The sequence below is a fragment of the Toxotes jaculatrix genome, chromosome 20, assembly GCF_017976425.1.
Source record: "Toxotes jaculatrix isolate fToxJac2 chromosome 20, fToxJac2.pri, whole genome shotgun sequence".
Taxonomy (NCBI): domain Eukaryota; kingdom Metazoa; phylum Chordata; class Actinopteri; family Toxotidae; genus Toxotes; species Toxotes jaculatrix.
This window is the reverse complement of record NC_054413.1, coordinates 19,188,341-19,211,033: the sequence shown is the minus strand read 5'-3', so window position 1 is coordinate 19,211,033 and position 22,693 is coordinate 19,188,341. Positions and strand designations below refer to the sequence as shown.

At 44.9% G+C, this 22,693-nt stretch overlaps 1 protein-coding gene across 3 annotated transcripts in view; it reads left to right on the top strand.

The window, feature by feature from the left end:
* The window catches only part of LOC121200233 (partitioning defective 3 homolog), a 291,059-nt gene that overhangs the window by 195,812 nt on the left and 72,554 nt on the right, over positions 1-22,693 (top strand). For all 3 annotated transcript variants that reach the window (XM_041065396.1, XM_041065394.1, XM_041065397.1), the window contains exon 20: positions 17,562-17,690. In XM_041065396.1, coding sequence (XP_040921330.1) covers positions 17,562-17,690 — 129 coding nt within the window. The remainder of the gene's footprint in view (positions 1-17,561; positions 17,691-22,693) is intronic.

Genomic DNA, 22,693 nt, shown 5'->3' with positions numbered 1-22,693 from the left:
CTTGAACCCTGTGAGATGGAGAGAGTGAATGGAGGTAGTGGTGGTGGTGGGGGGGGGGGTTTATCGACCTCAAGGGCCTCTGGCACTTTTGAGCCAGATTATTTTTAATAAGGGCAGCATGTTTTATTCATAAACCCATGTGCGCGCTCCTCCTATCCAAACATGCTCAGCATTTGTTAACCAGCAGACAATGTTCAGGGCCCATATGGGTGCTAATGTGGGAGCTGTGATTTGGTTCTGGGGATAAAAGACCTTTGCAGATGATAAAATCGACTGCAGGCTGGAATTGTTTTCTGGGATCGGTATTCTCTGCTGCTGTCTCATCATGCGGTTGCAAAGTCGTAGAGGCAGAGGCAGACTACCCTGGAAGGCCAGGAGAGGTTCCACCATTCTGCTTTCCATCAGCCCATAATATTCATTAATGAAAAAATAAATGTAACAAGGAGAAAAATATTCTAAAACAATTATTTAATCTAGCGACAATCACACCTGCTGCAGGTCTTTAACACTGTGTTACCACCTCATGTGCTCCGGGAAGAGATGGGCAAAAAAACATAAGTTCTTCACCCTGCAGTCAAGAAGTTATGTTGCTTTGGACCAAACTCTGTGTACACAGACAAAAGTAGGAGAAACATGCAGAGGGACTCGAGATGAAAATAAACATCCTGCGGGTATCCATTCAGTATCTCTGCCACAAGGAAAATTAGTGGGGGAGTCACATTAATTATTTCAATTCTCTGCACATTTGAATATGGCATAAATTAATGGTGGAGGCAGTGCGGCCCGTTATCGTGCCGTAAGTTGTTTTCATGTGGATTAGTTTAATGGGATTAGTTAGCGTATCGTGGCGCACGGCTCGGTAATGAACAATAAAGACGACAAGTGTGTTTTGAGGTCACGATTGAGGAATGCAGGGAGCTTGCTTATCTTCCATTATTTTCACTCCTGGCTTTTTTTTTTTCTTTTTTTTTTTAAAACTCAACTGTCTTTGCATCCTGTGGTGTAAATGCATAATGACTCTTACAGGCTCACATTCTGTTGCACACCAGGCGTGAGCACATATGTGTGTAGACACATGCGCGTTCAGGAGCGCACACAGAGAAATGCGCTGGATTAGTAAATGAAAGAGGAAATTTAAGCCACAGGTTTAACACTCTGTGACATGCAATCAGCGCCGTTGGCAAACCTTTTTGAGCGGCTGCGTGCGCGGCCCGATAGGTGGCTGCTGGGTGATTTTTAGCCGTGCACGTGAGCCCTCTGCATGCCCTCCTCGGCCTCATCATCGTTCTTCATTATCTTTGAGTGCCACTGCCACTTAAGAGTTGGCACGTGGCAGGCATCGCTGACACTCGCCCCTGCTCCGTGCATTTAACACTGGGCCCTGTGCCTCCTGAATGCAAACAGGCAGCCTCCTGAAGCAGCGTGTCCCTCCGACTCTCAGGCTCTGTCTTCCTTTCTTTCTGCTGCTCCTACTCCTTGTTGATACCTCAAACAAATTTCTACTTAAAAGTGTGACAGCTCTCACACCCACACGTCTACACTGTCCTTTTCTGTTCTCTCACAATCCACCTAACAGGTTTAGAAAGTTAGAGATGGCAAGGAAGTGAGGTGAGAATTAATGTATCCCACTGGATACAATAACAAACTTTCTTTGTAAAGAACAAAATGAAGTGATGTGAAATGCCTAGCGGTCAAAAGGGAGGCGAGGGAAACAAAGTGAAAGATCTGTTGTGTGTCTCACTTTCAGCGATTCTAGCAAAAGTTTTGACAGTGATTTCGGAACAGAGAAGTTTTACTGTGCATGACAAAGGCTTTGGCTGACAGTAACTGATCACTCTCAGGCTCACGGATCACGGATAGAATTTACATGAACAAGCTGCACATGTGAGTGTCTCACCATTGCATCAAAACATCAAAAAGACATCCTGATTGGCTTAATCCTTTGTAATGCTTGTCTCCGTGGTTTTCATTTGCATAAAATGGAAAGGCAGGCTCACTTTTTCATGCATTTCTCTCACATGCATATCGTACACTCACGCTCTCACTCTAAGGAGATTTCAAGGAGTTTGCAGCGCGCTGCAATTTGAGCTCATTTGCATGCAGGCCTTTGGACAGCCTGATGAACGTGTAGCGCACGTCCATTTAATGGACAGCCTGATTGGGAGTGCATTAACATCAGAGCCAGGGGAAAGGAGGATGGCCTAATATAGGGAGAGAGAGAGAGAGAGAGGGAGGATAGAGGGAGAGACTGAGATAAATACTGTGAGTGCAAGAATGACTGAAAGTGTGCAAGTGCGTGATGGAAAGAAAATTGACTGCCTAAAGCCCAAAGCAAAGAAACTGCAGTGCACAACCCTGGTTTCCCTGCCTCTCTGGATTCACACTGTTCTGCCTGTAGGATGGCAGAGTGCCTGGTGCACAGTCCTGTACCATCCAGTAATGGATAGCTTATAATCTTGTGAATGGATAACAATGTGCATGCATGCATAAGAAAAAAACTGAGCCCTGGGCGGCTTGACATCACTGTTATTTCAAGGATGTCTGTTGCACGCATTTATTACTGCGTCCATGTCAGCGTTCAGTGGGATAGCGGAGAGTGCAGGGCAGTGCATTATCCCCCAAACCACTGTATGTGATTATTCATCTCCTTTCTAGTGGATAATATGTGATCATTACTTTCCGATTCTATCAGTTTTGTTTAGATGTTGGAAGCTTTGCCCGGGGCTCTGTTAGCATGCTAGCAGACAATGATGTCTCAGCCCCAGCCTGCGAGACGCACTTCAACAAGCCTAATGAGGTGTTGTTTGTCTGCTCTGTGACTGACTGACCTCCTCCATCAATGACCCAGCTCCCGTCTCTTGATGTGTTTATGTGTGTGTGTGTGGCCATGTTGTGTGTAAGCACATAAAAAAAAATAAGACCCCATTCTGGGTCATTTATTACAGGGCTGAGTGTTCAGTTGTTAAAACAAAGTGAAAATTAATATTTTAATGGGTTAATTAAACTCGTTATGTAGGTATTTTAGTAGTGTGTGTCTGCATATCCATCTTCAGAGTGCTGGTGTGTGTTTGTACATTGATATTTCTACCTCGAAATATTTTTTTTTTATGTGTATAATTGTGTTTTTGCCGAGAGTGAGGAGAATGCATTATACTGTACGAAAAGCAAAGAGTAGCATGAAGGAGAAACAGCAGTGTGAAGGCTGCAGAAATGGAAGGCAGGGGATGGGGACGGGGAATGGGGGCCAGATAGGAGGGTGGAGCGGGGGGTGGATTGGGTGAGATGGAGAGAGGGGCCGTGTGCACTGGAGTGAACTGGGGCACCAAGGGAGAGTGGGAAAGGAGGATGAAAAGGAAAGGGAAAGGGAGAGGGGGGAATGAGGAGAGAAGGGAGCTTTTCACAGCGGCAGTCACGGCATCGTGCTGCTGTCTGCCTGGAGGGAGGACGGAGGGAGGATGGAGGGAGGACGGAGGGAGGATGGAGGATCTCTGGCGATTTTTTTGTGTGCATGCTATCGTGAGCAGTTTCAAGCAGCATGTACATTTGCATGTGCGTGTGCGAGTGTATAGATGAAAGGACTGCGTTAATGGGCTCTGGCATCTCACCCTTGCTCCTCAGCGTTCCTCACCCACACGCACATACTCTTACCCCCAACCCCACTTCCACCCTCCCCACCAATCTGATAAGTGGCATGCCTCACGCCGAGCCATCAACCGACACTGAAGCTCAGTGTGACAGCCTTGCAGCCCCCCCCCACCTCACCCCCCACCCTACATCACCCCTGGGACCTTGTCTGCCTGCTCCTCCCTGTGGATGCAGCCTCCACTTAAGGCTACATGGAAAGATGCAGCAGGGAGGGGTGTGGCCTGGAAAGGAAAGCAGTGAACGATTGAGTGTAGGAATGCTTTCTATCTTTCAATCTTTATTATTCTTGGGTAGTGTGGAAGCACACTGGGAATACTGGAGTGTGAGGGGGGGTTGGCACGCATTTGTGTATTTGCATGCATGCGTGAGAATATGGATACCACACCATGAAAGCATGACTGTGTGTAGCACGAGAGTAGGTAGTTAGCGTGCTCCTGTACCGCTCCGTGTCTTTGTATCATCATATGATTCTTTCTGCTCGTGTGGGTGTGAACAGCTGATGGCGGGTAAGCCAGTTTGATCATTAGTACACCAACATGACACACACATTAGCGTGGCTTTTTATATGCACACACACACACACACAGCCAAGAGCGTGCCTGATGGATCAGCATACACACTTTCTCCCTATAACACAACCCTCACCCCCTCCACCTTCCCCAACACTCCCACAAACGCTCACACATGCTTGTAGCATTATAGCACAGTTGATTTGGAGACGGCAATTAGCTGCCTCCACATGTGGGCTCTGACATCTGCTGAATGTAATCTGAGAGAAAATGATAATTGTTCTTCGTTTGCTCTGCCTCACTCATCATAATGTCTGTGCTGAGGTAGTGAAGGCAAACACGGGGCACAGCATCAAGCTGGAGCCTGTATGGGAGAATGACTGGCAGCTGGAACGGTGTGAAGAATATGAGTAATGCAGCAAAAGACAATTACATGAAAAAAATAGTGTAACGCATCATGGGCTCTGGATTTTGACGCAGGAACGGACACGGGTTCAGCAGGGTGCGCACTGATTGCTTTTCTAGTCTTCATGTGGGCAAAGATTCACTCATTGAAGTGTCTGTGAGCAACAGAGAGACTTCCTGTCAGCTTCAGGGGCACTTTTGTGCCGCTGACCCCTCGACCTCCCTGTGGAGCAGGCGAAAGGAAAGTGAGCTGCAAAATTTCCCCTGTCATGGATGAATATTTCAGAGGGAACTCAATAGTGAACTTTGGCAGCTTTTGGCAGCTTTGCCAAGTGCAAAGTCATACCTCAATATCACCTTCAAATGGCTGCACAGCTAAAAGAAATATCATGTCACCGAGGGCACTATACAGAGAGAGGGTCAGCTTTTTCAACTTCTCCGGAAAAACAAAAGAGCACAAAAATGTTCTGTGAGTGTGACATTCCATTACTCTCACGCCAATCATGTACCAAAGAGGCCCAGCAGGGGGCCAAACAACTAACAACAAAGTCCCCCACTGAGAAGATTAGCGCCACTGTCACAGAGTGCAGCGACGGGAGATGAAAACAGTAAAACAACAAAACTCCTCTGTACGCCAGGTTAAGGCAAGCACGGCTTTGTGTCTGGTGTCAAAAAATTACATGTCACTGTCAATTTCTGGCGAGGTGAAGCATTTAGACGTGGGGAGAGGATGAGTGATAGGATTACGGAGAGGGAGGAGAGGCTGCGACTTTAGCCGTCATGTAAGAATGAGAGACGCTTGTTTCAAGCATGGGGTGGGGGGCATTGGGGTGGGGGGCATTGGGGGGGGGGGGGGGGGGGGGGGGGGCTGGCTGTCCGGCCGCACTTCCTCTGCTTTTGGCCACTCGATGCAAATGTGATTGGGCAGCACTGGGCCTGCATCAGACAGCCCTGGAGTAATTAGGTTTAGAATGATCATGCAGTGCTCTGAGATAGACCTTGAAGCATGGGGAGAAGTGGGGAGGCTGTGTGTGTGTGTGTGTGTGTGTGTGTGTGTGCGTGCGTGCGTGCGTGCGTGCGTGCGTGCGTGCGTGCGTGCGTGTGTGTGTCTGTGTGTGTGTGAGAAGAGGTGGTGTTGCACGATGGAGTTAATTGAATCTGAAATCTTGTTGGCCTGAAATGAGATCCACCGATGTCTCTCACACTGTGTCTCAGGCAGAGGGCTGCAAACATGACTGAATTCATAAAGTGTGTTATTAAAGAGCTCAAATTAAGTGTAGCAGCGCACCCCTCCATACTCTACCAGGCCTATGACTACTAATGATCCAAGCCCAGTGGAATCAAACCCAGACCCACCAGTGGAAACCCAAGATGTCTTCTCTTCTTCTCTCTTCTTCTCTTCCCTTCACACTCTCTCCATCTTCTTTCCTTTCATCGACCTCGATGTTGCAAACAGAAACCACCCGATGTTTCTTAACTTTCTTCTCCTCTGTTTGATATTTGTTTTTCACACTTTGAGACACTCTGGATCCACTTTGATGTTATTTTTCCGCTCTGGCCCGGATCGCTTTGATCAATCAGTGAAAGGCTGTGCCAACGCGAGTCAACTCTCAGAGGACCGGCGGGTTTGAAAATAATGAGAAAACATTAAGAGCACGTTCAAGGATCTGAAAATGGCACAATCCCATTTTGTTTTTCTAAATAGTACAAATGAGGCACCAATGCCCCCTGTAATAAACCATATTAAATATATGTTTTGGTCTGACAAAGGGAAGAAACTAAAGTATAAGCTGACTTAGAGATGCAAAGCATGCTTTATATCACAGAGACAGAGGTGAGAAATACACATGGGAGAACCTATTTATTTCCCCCTATGTGCTATGCAAATGAAGTGTGCTGCCTGCTACAGTAGGACTCATTGCTAGTCCGCTCACCCATCTACCAGGCTTAGCATGTAATGAAATAGAGGCCTTTGGCTGAAATGACCTTTCCTATCCACTGAGTTCCCACCTGCTGATGTGTGCACACTCCTAACATGCGAGTGAGAGGATGGGTGCTGGGCGAGAGACAAACACAATGAAGGCGCGGAAGAAAAAAAGCTGGGAAAATTGCTTTTGAATTACAAAGGTAATATCAATCGATGTTGAATTACACTTCTGATTTCCATCAAAGACAACCAATTAAAGCCAGGAACCGTATTCCTCTTGTTCTGTCAGCGGCGTCTCCGACATGTGTTCGGCATGTAAAGTGAAATTGTCTATTCTTCCTGGTTTTCCACCTCTCTCTCTCTCTCTCTCTCTCTCTCTCTCTCTCTCTCTCTCTCTCTCTCTCTCTCTCTCTCTCTCTGACTGATCTTTTTCTTCTGTCTTTGGTGAGCGTGTCAGAGAAATGGAGATTCTTTCTTTTCATGGCTGGATCGGGATTTCATTCCTCCCTGTGTTTGTCGTGAAAGATTCTTAATTGGGCTCTCCCTGCCATACCACCCACCAAACACACCCCCCCCCCCCACCCCCTGCAAGGCTGAAGCAGTTTATATTTCTAGCTGCAGGTCTGTGTGGTGTCTGGTTCAGCCTCTTACATGTTCTGTATCTACAGCTGTATATTCAGCCCAACAAACATAACAGTTACCTCCATGCTGGTTATTTATTCACCTTCTATTTCCAACCCCAATGTTCAGTGCCAGGAGCAGACGTATTGTGCCCTTTATGTAATGAGATGGAAAGTAAGAGTGTACAGGCTGAGGTGGTGTATAGGTATGTTGTACAATAGACTTAAATACAGGTTTTCCAACAGGAACCTACAATTAATGTTTGCCTTTTCATGAACCATAACCACGATTCTTTCCTTAAATAAATGGTTATTTAACCTTAACTAACATAAACCCTAACAAACTACACAAGTCAAAGACCTGTGTTTTCTCTCCCTCCTTCTAATGTGGACTGTGTTGCTCCATAAACTACGTCATCATCTTCTTTTGCTCCCGTCATAATTAATTCGCCCACTAGAGGGTGGACTATCGACTAAATGTAACTCCGGGTCGTAATAAGCTGCTTGCACAGGCGTCCTGTGGGTTCAGTTTTTTTACAGGACGTCAGTCGCGGTATTTTAGTTGTTTAACCTGAACCACACCTCAGCCATATACAGTATATTTGCCATGACTGTAACCTTTCCTAACAAACCTAACTTTAACCATACCACAGTATGGTACCACAGTATGGTTATATACTACTTTCATGATGACACCATGGCTGATTTGTCGTTATACCATTGTAGCTTACCCACAAACCTCGCTGCTCCCTGACATGAGGAGGACATTTCCTCTTCGATCATAAGGTTTTCACTCTTGCAGATTAATCTTTCCTGAATCCCAATGTTCTTCCTGTGCTGTAAAGCACTTTCCTTTTGTGCTGTAAATCAGTAAAGCAGATTTTTTGCTCAGTTTACACAATATAAAATACAGCTGCAAATCCTCCTTATTGATCCTGCTATATCATTTGTTTACAGTACTAAGGTTTTACAAATGATTTCTTGACTTGAAAAATGCTGAATGCAGCATGTTTAATTATGATCCTATTCTGTCTAATTGTTTTATGTGTTTTGCTTTGGAGAAGCAGCAGTTTCATCCAGCTGTACAAGGCCAGTAGACAGAAGAGGAGTGTCCAGGGTTATTTATCTAACTCTGCTTGTGATGTACAGTCACTATCCCTGAGATTCCATGGGAGTCCTACTCTCTCTCGTCCTCACTTTTCTCACAATTACTGTCACTCCCTCCCTCTTTCTTTCCATATATCCACCCATATCCCTCTTCCCTCCTCCTTTTTAGCTGCCCTGGAGATTCATTGTGGCATTGACAGAAAGACCTCTCCCGTCTGTCTCTGTGAATGCTGGGGGGGATGTATATCACGGGTCAGCGGTTCCGCTGTCTCCTTTCTCCTATGGACTCAGATACAACGCTTGGGCCGGTGTGTGTCCATGCTTGTATTTCAAAGTCTGACGTTTACGAGACAGAAAATCTGCCTCTCTTCTCCCCCTCGCCTGTCCTTAGGCGAGCATCTTGGAAATCGTGGAAATCAGGCATTTGAGCGTCGCAAAACACATCTGTCTCCAGACTCATCAGCATGTAAATTAGTTGGGAGACAATTGCAAGAAGCAAGGATAATCAAAACAGAAAAGACAAGAAAAGCGGCCCGATGAACACAATTAATTTATGAGGTAATCTTGTTTCGTGACAATAATCCCAAGCTATTTCCTCTCACCTACACGTCCTGATGGTTTTAAGTTGCAGGAGGTGAGAGCAGCTGTAAACACATCACCAAACCTGTTATCAATGAAAGTCTTTGATTCCCGTGAGTTTCTACGCATCTGTGCTGATTTGTTCAGCCATTCTAAAATTCAGGTCGCCTTCTTTTCCCCACGCTGCAGCACCATCACGTCGACAGTTGCTGCCATCATTAAAAGAGATGAGCAGACTTTGGCTGCTGTGTTTGCTGAGATCTTTGTATTCGAGGCAGCAGGAGCCAAGCTGAGGATACAGAGAGTGGCAGTGATCAAAATGGCCCATTAGGAATGCAGTGTGCCATACTGTATCTAGGTCACAGCCTGAGCCACCTACTGCAGCTCCTCCACAGAGAAACTGCAGCGCTGTCGCCTGCCCGCACCCCCATCTCCATCCCTGCACCCCCACGGGTGTGTGTGTGTGTGTGTGGGCTAGGTTGATTAGGCTTTAACCAAATGTGAGTAATGTATATGTACAGGATATGGCCATGAAACAACAAATGTGTGTGTGTCTGCTCATGCATGGGTGTTTGTTTGTGTGTAAAGTGAGAGAAAGAAAGTTTACAGGATTATTGTGTGTGGAACAAGTATACCCGCAACTTAAATAACACAACATTACTTTGCATGATTGGAGTGTGCACACACACACACACACACACACACACACACACACACACACACACACACACACACACACACACACACACACACAAAGCTTATCCCAACACCTGAACGTCCCTCCGAGCTGCTGAAGTGTTTCTATGTAAATTGTCCTTCAGAAACTCATTGCACTCATACACTTTAACAAATGGATGTATGGATGTGTTTGGACTGTTTATTTGTGTTGTAATGAGAGGCTTTAATCAGTGGTGTCAGGGCTCTGAAGCGTTCCTCCGAGTGTGTGCAAGAACACCCCTCCCCGCCTCACACACACACACACACACACACACACACAAACAGACACACACAACTCAGTGATTTATGTGAAACATTAAAGGCAATCATGTTGGGCTGGGCCTCGTCCTTTGTATTGCACAGGCTGTTTGAAATATGGACAAGCCAAGCTGTCCCTTGATATCCAGGCGCACACATATAGATAAAACACACACACAGATGCTTGTGTGTACCTGCTTAAATATGAATAATTAGCACACAGAGTGATGAATGCTCCCCCCCCCCCCCCCCCCCCCAGCTTGGAAACACACAGGCCCACGCACATGCAGGAACTTTTAGATGTAGATTTTATAGACTTTATAGACACACACACACATGCGTGTGCACACACAGATATATACTCTTATTCAGTTGCTTTGATACTGATAGTTGTTGGTTTAAAGGCAGAGAACATCCTCAGCCATTCTCTCTGATGTAATTCCATCATCTTGGATGTTGCTGCAGCTCCGTGTCTGTATTCTGTCTGCTCTCTGTGGCTGGAAAGAACATTTCTCAGTAAGAGCGGATTAACTCTGTTACTGGAATTTTTGAAAATCTACCATTGCCCTCCTCCACACAGACTCACACACACGCATACACACACACTTGTTCACATATAATGGCACAAACAGTACAAAATACAGTGGAAGTACAATGAAGAATCTGTAGGATGGGATACTACTGAAAAACAGCCCTGCGGCTCTCTGTGACTGACCATTCTTCACACCCATATATTTATTTTAGTCCAAACCCTTTGTCTTTCTCCTCTTCTCTCCCTCAGGGGTGTTGGTGGTAAAAAAAAAGGCTCTGTTTGTCTTTGTTTATCTATGTCTACTAACAACTAGACAAGTAGTGGGATGCAGTTGTTGATCAGGTGACTGGAAACACATAGAGGCTTGAAAGAAATGCAGTGCAAGGCCCGAGAGATAAATTCCAAAAGAGAAGTGTGAAGAGAGGAAAAAACAGATGGAAGAAGACCTGGCTGGAGAGTAACAGGAATAACAGAAAATACTGACTGACACAGCAGGAAAAAAGATAAAGCGAAGGATGAAAACAATTTTCTGAAAGGGCGGTTATAGCATCAATTTCTATGCATCTGTGTTTCAGCCAGAAAATCTTCATTTCCATACAATAACCTGTTTATGGTAAACAGGTGGGGGCAGTGCTCTTGGTTGAGAACAAGACTGTGATTTAAATACAGTGATCTGAGATGGCATACAATTCATAAACCTGCAAATAGTTTTTCTTTTTCGTTGTTTCGGAATGAAAGGCCACACAGAGCGTCACCGAAACCGAGGATTCTCTAACGTGACGCTGTCGTCTTCGCTGAGCTGGGAGACCTAAGAGTCGCAGAAGTTTCTGGAGAGAATCATTTTTCCTCCATCTCGCCTGTGGCGCTGTCGCCGGTGCTCGGCCTGATGTCATGAATAAATGCATGTCATGCCTCCACAGTGCGGGACACGCCACTTTCCCACCCGGCATGAACCATTTCGACTCCCATCCTCCCTCCTCCTGTACCTCTCCCCACTATTTTCACACCGTTGGTAGAAGAATTAGGGCTGGCTTCTCTCCAGAGCTGCAGCCAATCAACAACAGCACCCCCCTCCTCCTCCTCAGGAGGAAATCGATTGGTTCAGTGTGCACAAGCCCTTGTCCAATGAAGTAAAAGCACAGAGATGTCGTATCTTGCTGTGACCTGTAAGAGGTAGGGGAAAGGCAAGGGAATGTGCACCTGCATTAAGAGTTGTGTTATTCTGAAGGCACATTCCATATCATGAACCCTAAGATGGTGTGAATCCAAAGAGCTGTTACCTTATCTTACACATTCACTGATGCATCTCAGGCTGCTGTCTTTCTCTTTAAGCTCTCAAGGAAAACGCTTTTCCTTTCCTTAAGACATGCGTCAAATTGCAGATTCCAGTTTAAAAGAGGTCTGGCTGAGCAGGGAAAGCGCTGACTGACATTACAGGTTGCAGATAATGAGTTCCGCAGGGAAGAAGATAATCGGCTGGCGGTGGCTCGAAGCTGGAGAAATGACGGGAGAACATCCTTCCATACCTCTCTGGGGTCGGGTGTCCCCGGAAACCGGCGGTGGCAACATTACGCAGAGGCCACTTGGCGATAACGAATGCCCCTTTAATGCCTGTTAACGATCGCCGGGTCACAATGTGATTCGTAGGGGGGGAAAAAAACCCCTCTCTCTCCCTTTTTCTTTCTCTGACTGTCTTATTGGATTTTTTTTACACGGCATCTGTGTGCCTCACCCCAGGTAGAGAGTATTTACTCACCACAGCTGCAGCAACGGACAGACAAATCCGACAGCCTCACCTTCCTAACAAGGCACTATTAAAATTACATGCCACTGACAGGGTTTTGCCCTAGGTGCAGCACAGTGTAGACATCATGCACTTCTTCATATTGGCATGCCCTTGCACTGGACAGGGAAAGGAGAGGGTAGAAAAAGAGTAAGGTGTGTTAGTGTGTGGGTGTATGTGCTGGTCTTGGCTTTCTGCTGTGTACTTGTGTACATCAATAAGATGATAATAATGTCTCTCGATTCTTTTCAGAGAAAAAAAAAGCAGTGTATTTTTTATGATGCTTTATGGATTGGATGGATCACAGTGAAACGCAGTGGGTGGAGGCATAGTTATTTATTTACTTCCTGACAGCGACAAATACAGTTTTGGGGGATGGGGGCTCAGAATCCACATCAGACGTCTGTGGGGGACTTCGCCCTGGGAGATTTGGATTAACTTTCAGGTTCGCCGAGCAGAAACCATAATGATTTTCTCTGTCTGCCCTTGAAATTATCCTCTCATCACTTACTCAAATTGATAGATGCAGTCATTTGTTCTTTCTGGCTCACCTGTTCCATTTGCGGGTTTGAATAATGCCAAAAGATTTAACACCTCGTATGACGAGTGCATCATATGAGGTTAAACCAGGTCGTCCATTACGTCCCTGCACTGTGTTTTAAACACTGCAGATTTTAGAGGAAGGAGTCGGCAGCTATTTCTGCTGTCCTCTCTCTCTCTCTCTAAGTCAGCAACTTCCTGTAAGCAAAGCACAGAATTCCCCACAGAAGATGTCAAAACAGATTTGCTTCTCTCAAATCTACTCCCCAGATTAAATGATTGTAACAATCAAACTGGCTTTGAGGCTTTGCATAATTTACTTTTTCTCCCTCTTTGGAAATTCTGTCTTTGACTTTTTACTCCTCTGTTGTGCTGCAGCCTTGAAGTATTATTACCCTGTAAATCGATGAAGATGATGTATGAGGCATCCACTGCTAGTGGTATAAACCCTTCTGTTTTCAGTGATAAAAGATGATGTATCATATTGAATGGAGTACATATTTACTGGCTTCTTTTCTAGTGAAAGCAGATACATAAAGTAAAGCCAGATACGCAATAATACAGTATGTCTAATGTGCATCAGCATTTGAAAACATTTTATTTCATGAGATGCTGTCAGCTGATGTCTAAGCCAGGACACTTTGATTGAACGCTTCAATTTTACTCTCAATGTTTCATCGCATCAGTGGCCATCGTAGCATTAATAAAGCATATATTATATATGGCTGACACATGTTGGCGTATCTAAATGAGGTTTAATGGCCAACAGATATTGTCAGGACTGAACAGTGATGAATAGCGCAGAGCAGCTCCAGCTTTGAATGCAGCCTAAAGGTCATATCTAGATTCCCTGTGCATATCACCGTCCCGCTAATCAAACTTGCATCTTACTCAGCCGTCGTGTGTTTGCGCTCATGTAATCTTAACTGAACGTCTTCCTACCCAGGCGGCTCTGTGATCTACATCTCTCTACACCATTGTTCTTTGTCCTTTGAGGGCCCCTCTGCATTTGTGTATTCATCACTCTTACCTGCTGTCTGCCGCGGCGAGATAGATGCTTAGGAACGGATCATTAAACAGAGCTTCGCTCCGGTGGATTGAAGCAGAAAAAGATCAGAGCTTTATGAGGATGTAAATGGCGTATCATTGTTCATCTGGCTTGAATGGAGAGGTCCAGCTGTTGCTCAAATAGTGACCGTTGCAAATCAAATAGCTATTTAACAGAATAATCTTAATTTAAAGGTCTGCTTTCTACTTCTTCTGGAAAAGCTAATAAGTGGATGTAAGTAAGATTATTCTGTTACTCTATTGTTCCCATGGAATGAATGTTCATAGCTGTTGTACCTCTGTGTGATGTTAAACAAAGCCACTGAGATTCCTATGATGTAGTTTTACTGTTGTGCAGCCACATGACAAAATTATTTTCAGTCAAACTGCAGTTTACACTGTTTTTACTCTGTTGTCATTCTGCCCACGCGTTTCTGCTGCCAATCAATATCTTATTATCAGGCCTCAACAACCTCGCTCTAAATACAAGTATACTGATGCCATCCCTGGTTAATGCCAGGGTGCCAATACCGTCTCCAGAGTTTTCATGGAAACAGCTGAGTACATTACTGAGTACAGTTTGTAGTTTTTCTACACGCACTGGTGCCACGGCTCTCTGAGATCTCTGATCGCTTCCTGCTGAGAAAATGTTGAGGGCAGACATATTACATCGGGGTTTGTGCGTCATTGAAGGTTTGGTGGCTAATCCTGTGTTCCACGATGGTCCCCACTGGCAGGGCTCAGGCTGTTCAAGTGAAGGGCAGAGCCGTGTTGTCAGTGAACCAGCAAATGTCTCGAGCCTTCTAATAGCTCTGGTAGGATCGTCCCTTTCCTCCGCCTCCGCTTTGATGTGGGCCCTCCTTCTCAAGCCACCGGCGATGGGGGAATAGCTTTTCATATGGGAGCCGCTGCGTGCCCAGGGTCCTGCTCAGTCTAATCCACCAATATGTTTCACTATGACAAATCCCTAACTGTATTGATGTCGATCCAGAAGAAGAAGAAGAAGAAATGCTGAGGGCAGAAGTTTGTCTGCCCTAAGGATATTTTATGTTTTTTTGGAGGGGGAGAAAAAAATGGAAGAAGAAAAGAGGAAGGTGAATTTTGCTCAGGAAGTTAATGAAAGTCTTTGAAGTGAGGTGAGCGAAGCTGTCACCTGCTCTGGTGATAGATAGCAGGTTCACTATTATTAGCATTCCCTGCCCCAGCACTAGAGTTTTATGCCTTACCAGAGCCATTTGTTGATTAATTAATCAGGTAATGTATGCTATCTGTGCTACAGAAGAACCCACATATCACTCCTGTGCTTCTTCTTCTGCGCAAACACAGGATCTCCCACCAGGCCACAGCACATTCAGAAGATTAAGGTTCTAAAACAGCCGCTACCACAGAGAAGCCATTTGCACAAAGCTCCTGGCTGCTTTTAATGTAAAGTAGAATAATAAACATCTGTGAGGGAAACAGTCTCCCATTTCATGAATTTATTCACTTCCACTGGCCCAAAGTCAACCTTGTCTGATGTGATTTTTTTTTTCAGCTTTCGGAGAAAGTTTTCAAACTGTCAGATAAAGCTCAGCTATGAGGAAGGTAAAAATAAACTCGGGAGTGAAGCACCATGGGGCCGGGAGACGGCAGAGCTTAGCGCTTTCTCCTGTTCCGCTGTCTGAAATTGAACGGGACTGCTCAAAAAAAGCCCATGTGGAACATCATAATCAATGTCTGTGTGTATAATGCAAGAACATTGAGTTGTGTTATGTAACATAAACACTAAATAATAATCCAGTCCTTTTCGGGTGATTGTGTTTATTGAATTTCTCGCCATTTGTGGCCGCACGCCTTCGTGTCCATACACTTTCTGTTATTGCTTTGTCTTTACAACCATCAAACTGTTCATATAAATGGCCTCATTTCCACCAGCACGACAACCATAAGTAAAAAAAAAACAAAGTACGAGGTTTGCAGCGTTTACATTGTTTTATTGAGCAGAAACCAGTGACATGTGACAGTTGTTCAAAAACAACTTAGAGCAGAACAAATAATTATCATAGGTTTGTCAGAAATGTATGCACATTCTCATTCCCCGCAGGTCCGTGTTTAAAAAGGCAGGTTTCCTGCTCAGCATTTCAGTTCATGTAAATGTTTGACCTTTCCCAACGTCTGTCCAAACATTCTTAGCTTTTCTGCCGACAGTGTTTTAGACTCTGTCCCTTCCTTATGTAACGTCTACAGTATTTCCAAGATACATTTCAGAGCAGATGCTGAGGATATTACATATCGTCTCCATATTTTGTAATTGTGTTTAGATTGTATTATTTGTGTGCAGACAGAACTTTTGCCTGCAGGTCACCTCGTGCCCTCCGACAGCTGCTGGGTGTCTTATTCTCTGCTTTTGATTTGCGATGTAATGAAAAACTGTGGTGATGTTTTTCCAAAGCCATCACTTAGAGCTGTGTTACACACATCGGTGTGACATCCTTCCTCTAAAATTTCAGTATTTACCTTTGGGTGTGGTTTGGTTTTAATTTATGGCCTTTGTGAGTCCTCCTGTGCTTCACCCACACAAAGCTTGATTAAAAGGTGTGATAGCTCAGTGCTCTATCCCGGTTATAATCATCCACAATAACCTTATATCCAACCTTATATCCAATTCTGCATATGCTCGTTTAATTAGGCTTTGCAGTTGCGAACATGTTGGATCATGGTAGATACACAAACACTCAGTCTGCTCTATATGATGTACAGATGTGCTTCTGCCTCCATGTGTAAAATGACCATCATGTGTTCTTCCTGGATATCTGTCTGTAATAGTTCCTTTTTCTATATCCTGCAGTTTTGCGCTTCCTCCACAGCTGGCCTCATTGTGGAGCAGCAGGAAATGACATCATACTTTCATGATATTGCCTTCCTGTTCTGTCTCATCAGAGAGTTTGTCCTTTATCCCTAAATTCTGCGCACATGTAAAAAGTTGGCATCTGATCTTAGTGTTCTCCACGAGCACATTGTTGGGAGTAATAACGTCTCAGTCAGTGGAGTCAGACAATGGAGTTGTCCACTTATTGTGTGTTTGTGTGTTTGTGAGTGTGCAGCCCTGTAAATATACTGTACACCTGTCAACTGCATGTCTCCCTTCTATTTTCCATCCCTCATCATTTTCTCACACCCCTCACGCAGCCACGGTCTCCAGTCATTTATTTGCGGAGCACCGAGCTCTTCCGACCAGAGGAATTTACGATCATCGGCTTGGCTTATTCTCACCTCCTGTAAAGCTGTCACGGATTTACCGCCACCCGCGTGTCACTCCCGTCATTAAAATGTAAAAGTTTGCGACAGTGCCTAGAAAGTTACAAATGATGCCGGCGAGCTTTGGCGGTTTCCTCCACTTACATTTCGCCTGGTTGCACGTAGTTTGTTCCTACCTCGTTCCAAGCTAAATCATGAGCTGTCACTGCTCTGCAGCTGAGGGGGGGGGACATGTGGAGCTCATCCCGTCTTTATAAAGGAGAGATTTGCCATTTTCTGCCTTTTAGACTTGTAACACCACACACTGAGTCCTTTCTGCTGTCCTGGATGGAGTCTTGTCGGGGATGATGAGTTATCTTTTGATGTCTTGCTGCATTTTGATTGCATTTATATGAAAAAGGCCAAATTGTTCTTTCAATAACGAATGGGTGCCCCGGGAAACTCCTCCTGAGCTGTCTCCCCAATACAAACCCAAACTGAAGATTTTGACAGTTTGACACTTTAATTTCCTTCTGAGTATTTCAAATGAAATTCCTGGACAAAGGAAGAGACATGCCGCTGTTAAAAAAAAAAAAAAAAAGAAGTCCATATTGGGTTAGAAAACATTAAAACCTGAGCCTCAATTAAATCCACTTTGCCCTTCTCTTTTGCTCAGGTTTGTAAAGCACCGGAGGGATGAGCGGCCAGGAGACAGGATGGAGAGGAAGAGCTCCAGCAAATCTAAAGCCGAGGACGTGCAGGCGTCAGAAGAGGAGACCCTGCGGATGAAGCTGGAACAGGAGAGGTGAGTGCTCAGACAGAGGGCCCGCTAAAAGCCTAAACAATTAAGTCCCGGCTCAACAAAGGGGGAAAAAACACTGCTGACCGGAAAATTAGCAAACTACCTAATTAACAAAATGGAGGAGCAAGGTTGGGAAATTCTGGGAAAACACTCAGATGTCAATTTGTGAAATGTCCCTTTCTTTTATATCAGTACATTAAATAGATCATTTATGGATTGTTGTTGCCTGTGCCATTCAGAGGCACTGACCTCCTAATGGTGCTCGTAGGCCCCTGTGGATTTGGCATGATTGAATGGTGCTCATTATAATAGTGAAATCGATGTAGCTCTGCATTTTTCCTCTCCTGCAGCTCTCCCAGGTTGTTAATCGCTCAAGAATATGCTGTTCTTTTCTATCCAGCCCTCTTGGCTCCGCGTCCTCTGGTGTTTGTGGACATCAGGACGTCCAGAAGAATAAGGCAAAGCATTGGTTTTGCTGCATGTGCCTCATCCCTCACAGACAAGCCCCATTTAATTCTCTCCAGCAGGGAAGACAATATTGGTGGCACGGTGAATGAAAAGACAGCTTGCTGCCTCCATTGTTCTCCACCAGCCAAATGAACTCAGTAATCAAACTGCCGTTGGTAATGACAGCTAATTGAATAGAAACAATAGGGCTTGATACCGCTCCCTCTCACGGCGAAGAGAGAGAAGGATGGATGGCTGTCGAAAATGCACGGTACCACAAACACAAACAAGTGTTCACACAAGAAAAAAACACTATCAAAGGGCCTCTTCCCTGCTGAATGGAACATCTGGAGGCCCTGCTCAAAAAGCTGTAGCACGCGTCTTTTCGGTATTCAACTATGACTTGCAGTGAAGGTCCTCTCTGCTGCGGGTGCAAACGCCTCTGGCTGAGGGCCCAACATCTTTCCCTCAGTGCGCCCTGGAGACCAGCGGGCCCTGGCTCTCCATCCAGATCTGTCCCCTTTGAGCAGCTCCCAAACGACTGTCACGCTAAGCAGCAGAATCAACACAGATGCACAGCGGGCATGAGATATGTAGAGCACATGCCCTCAACCCTTCTCTCCCCACAAACACACACACATACTATTTAAATCCTGCCTCTTTTCTTTCACCGCTGTCAACCAATTTCTTTGTCTGCTACTTTGTCTTACAGCACATTCTCATTCCCTGTCTTGTTTGTGTCCGTTCTGCATGTGTGAGCTCCAGTCCCAGCTCCCTGTGCAGGAGGGCAGCCTAATTCTTTCCTTTTGTACCTGTTCCCAAATCCCATCACTCAGCTAGGCCAGGATTGTCCCTCGGTTAATGGAAAGGGAATCCTGAGGGAAATGGTGGTGGGTAATAATAAACCAACCTGCCATGAAGCCGAGTCGATATTCAAAGCATCAGGGTTCAGCAGGACGACAGCTCAGAAATCCATTACTCCTTGTATTTTTTGGTTGCACTACTATATTACGCTCCCAAGGTGCTACATTTGATTGTTGTAGTTCTCCGCTTAAGGTGCGCACTCTGATTGATTACTCTGCTGCTACGGAGACGGGACCATTTCAGAGCGTGTTTATGAAATTATGGATCGGACCGTAACAGGTTTCCGAAGTTGGCAATCACCAGGCGGCGCGGCGTGTCAGCACGACCCGGGATGGGGCCGCAGCCAAACTCCCAGCCCGGCTGACATTAGCGATCATTAATTCAAGCAGACGGTTTTGACAGAGGCTTTTAGTGATTCAAAATAGGAGTCAGCGAAGAGGTGAGACAGATTAATTCATAAAACCTGCCCTTTCCGCCCTGCAATAAGGCAGCTATGGTTATATATTTAAAACTCTGACCTTGATATGATTCATGCAATTTATGGTTTGGCCTGCGGTCCATACAGACACAACCTGTTTATTCTGAGGAAGAATGTTCTCCTAATTGATATCTTGTCAGCCTCTTACAGAAGCAGCATTGAAGATGGTGGAGAAGAGAGTACATAAAACTTTGACTTTATTACCAGAGCACAGTGCAGTGCATCAACGTGATGGAGAGCGGTTATCAGCAGCATTTGTTTTGCTAAAATCTGGCAGATTTCATACGGCTCCTGTGATTGGCTGTTTCATTTCTCATCAAAGCAGCGTTAGAACCTGTGGTTCGGCCCAGCAGCCGCAGCCATTACTGCGGTTTCTTTGTGCCTGTGGACAGCACCCAAGGCACCTCTATCTGATTGGCTCATGTTGAGAGGACTGTGGAGACAACAAGCTCTCTGATTGGACCCTGGGTGGGTTGGAGAGAAGCCGTTTCTGTGGCTGTGGCCCTCATTCGTGCGAGGCCATTGGGGAGAAGAGAGAGAGAAAGAAAGAAACACAGGGCAGGTGGTGTTGGTGGAGCTTCTATCAGTCTCTGACTTATCTCTGCACATGCTAGCCCTGAAACTATATTTTCCTGGCCAAAGTGGGGAGCACACAAAGACACCCTGACAATGTTCCTTCCTCATTTTCCGCCTGAACTGAACTTCATTCTCTCTGTCTTTCTCTGTGGCAGCTGATTATGATGTCCATTCTCTCTTATCTGCTTGGCTCCGGTTGGCTTCTAATCAGCGGCCAGCACTCCACTGCCACTCTCCCTGTTCCTGTTTCCCAGAACACAGCAGAGCACATCACTGCTTCTTTTTTTTTTTTCCTCAACAGTGTCCCACTTCCTTTTGTTTGTTGTTTGACTTCCTGCTGACTCTAGACAAACAAAACCGGAGCAGTGTTTCTGGAGAATGTCAGTCAGCACAATTCATTTTTGACAAACGGTAAACGTGGATTAGATGTGAGAATATGTTCTTTTATCTGTTCTTTTATTTAAGCTCGTTTCTTCGTCACGTTCATCGTACAGACATTTAAAACCACCTGAACATAAAGCAGCTTGCTAAGGGCAGATCCTTCCCTTTCTGTTTTTTTATTTTTTTTGTCACAGTGATTTTGGCACCAATGTTATCGTTCCACTTTGTCAAACCATCTCATTATTTCAGTATCCTATTTGAGTCTCATTTGCATAGCGAGTTCAAAGGAAGCTACAACCGGCTGATTGGGAAGCGTGATTACATTTGTAATTATATTGATACCTACAGCAAGTTAATGTGATTATTAACACAGTGAATTAACACCACGAAACTTGGACAATTATCTCTGTGATTGCATTATGCTGTCGTGGGCCAAGACTCAACACGAGCGACGGCCAATCGGAGGTTTGCACAGACAGCTGCGCGCGGAGTCATTTACTGCACTTTGATTAGATTCAGATACATTCTGCCCTCCATCTGCACTTCAGAACAATAGAACATGTTTTGATGAGTGGGTATTGAAAAGAAAAATCTATTCAAGGCGGCGGGATGAGAAAGTAAGACAGCAAATACATTCTGTTTCATCCACCACAGTAACAATGCATATTGAAGAGGCAGGCTTTCAAACTTCTAAGTGTGTTGACTTCAAAATGAGTGTCTGAGAGAACAGACAGCTCACCCCTCCAACACAGCCTCCCCTTGGGTAGATTAAACATTGACAAACATATGGAGAAGGAGTCTGCTGGCTTTGTTGGTCCAGAACAACAACCCTGTTGGATAAACAGTGAGATTTATTCAGTGTGGACAGGAAGGACCTGAGGTGAGCTGACGCGTTCACACCATGCCGCTCATTCTGCCGGTACAATGTGTTAAAGTTATTACTTAACATGGCAGTCTTCTGCTTTCACATTCATGTGCAGTCTTTTTTACAAATTCGGTTTTAGTTGATGTGAAACTGCGGTGTTCAGTCTCAAAAAAACGACAGGGTGAAGTTAAAGAAAGAACAGCTTCATCTGGCTGACACATAATTTTCTTGAAAACATGGTCAGTCAGTGGATTAGGACTTGAACTTCAACTGCCCTGAAAGCCTCAGCATTAGGCTGTCTAGACTGTCAGGCCAGGAGGAAATGCCTTTCCACTGCGCTGTTATGAAGAACAAGTAAGTAAGCTTTGTATTTTTTTATTTAAAGGGACATGTGAGGTCAGGTCTATTTCTAAGAATGTAGAGTAAAACACAGCCAACGCAAAGCGACACAAAAGAAACTAAGCAATTACTGACGTAATATTGGAAGCATCTTCTTTTCTGTCAGCAGTATAATTAAAATAAAAATTAGATTCCACAGCGAGGCTGCTGTGAAACACTAAAGCTTGCTCGTCCCCCGTTTTGAAATAAAGTCTCTCCGGGCTCGTTGCATTAAAAGCTACAGTGTCCTCTCCTCTCGTATGTAGTATCTGGTAAGAGGGAGGAGGAGAAGGGCCAGTAATTGGGGCTGTACAGTAATAACATGTTTAGTGTGGGCAGCACTTTCCTCAGTGTTAACATGCTGGGCCATTAATTGGCTAATGGAGTATATATGGTACATTGCGGGGGAGGTCTCTCAGGAGAAGGAGCAGAATTGGAAGAGGAGCGGCAGTTGCAGGTTGCAGAAGAAGAATGCAGTTAGCAGGTGTGAACGTTTGGAGCTAATGAGCAGAAAACGGCCACTAAATTCAAACCCTGTTCCCTATAAAATACTTTTATGTTCTACTAATTTGCTTCATGCTTTTATTAACGTCCTGTCTATGATTTCTGTGCAGTTATAGGCAGGAGGGGTGGATGGTTGGGCCTGCAGGCCAGTGCTTTGAATTCCAGGTGTTTTTATGTTTCGGCTACTGAAAGTTGATAAAGGTTAAGAAGCGACCATGGTTTTGGCTTTTTCTAATATTTAATTATAAATATTTTTATTATTATTTTTGTAAGTAAGATGTTGATGTGTCTGAACATTTCTCTGTTACATTGATAAAAGATCAGAAACCAGATGCAGATCAGACGTACTGGATACACACCCTCAGTCCCAACCCCTCAGGGTTGAACGAAGAGATTTAATTTGCTTGTTCTTGATGAAGTGATATACATCTTTTTTTTATTTTGGTTTTCATTTTGTGTCAATCATATGCAGAAAACATGCACCTGAGAATGTAGCATTCAGATCACAGCTTG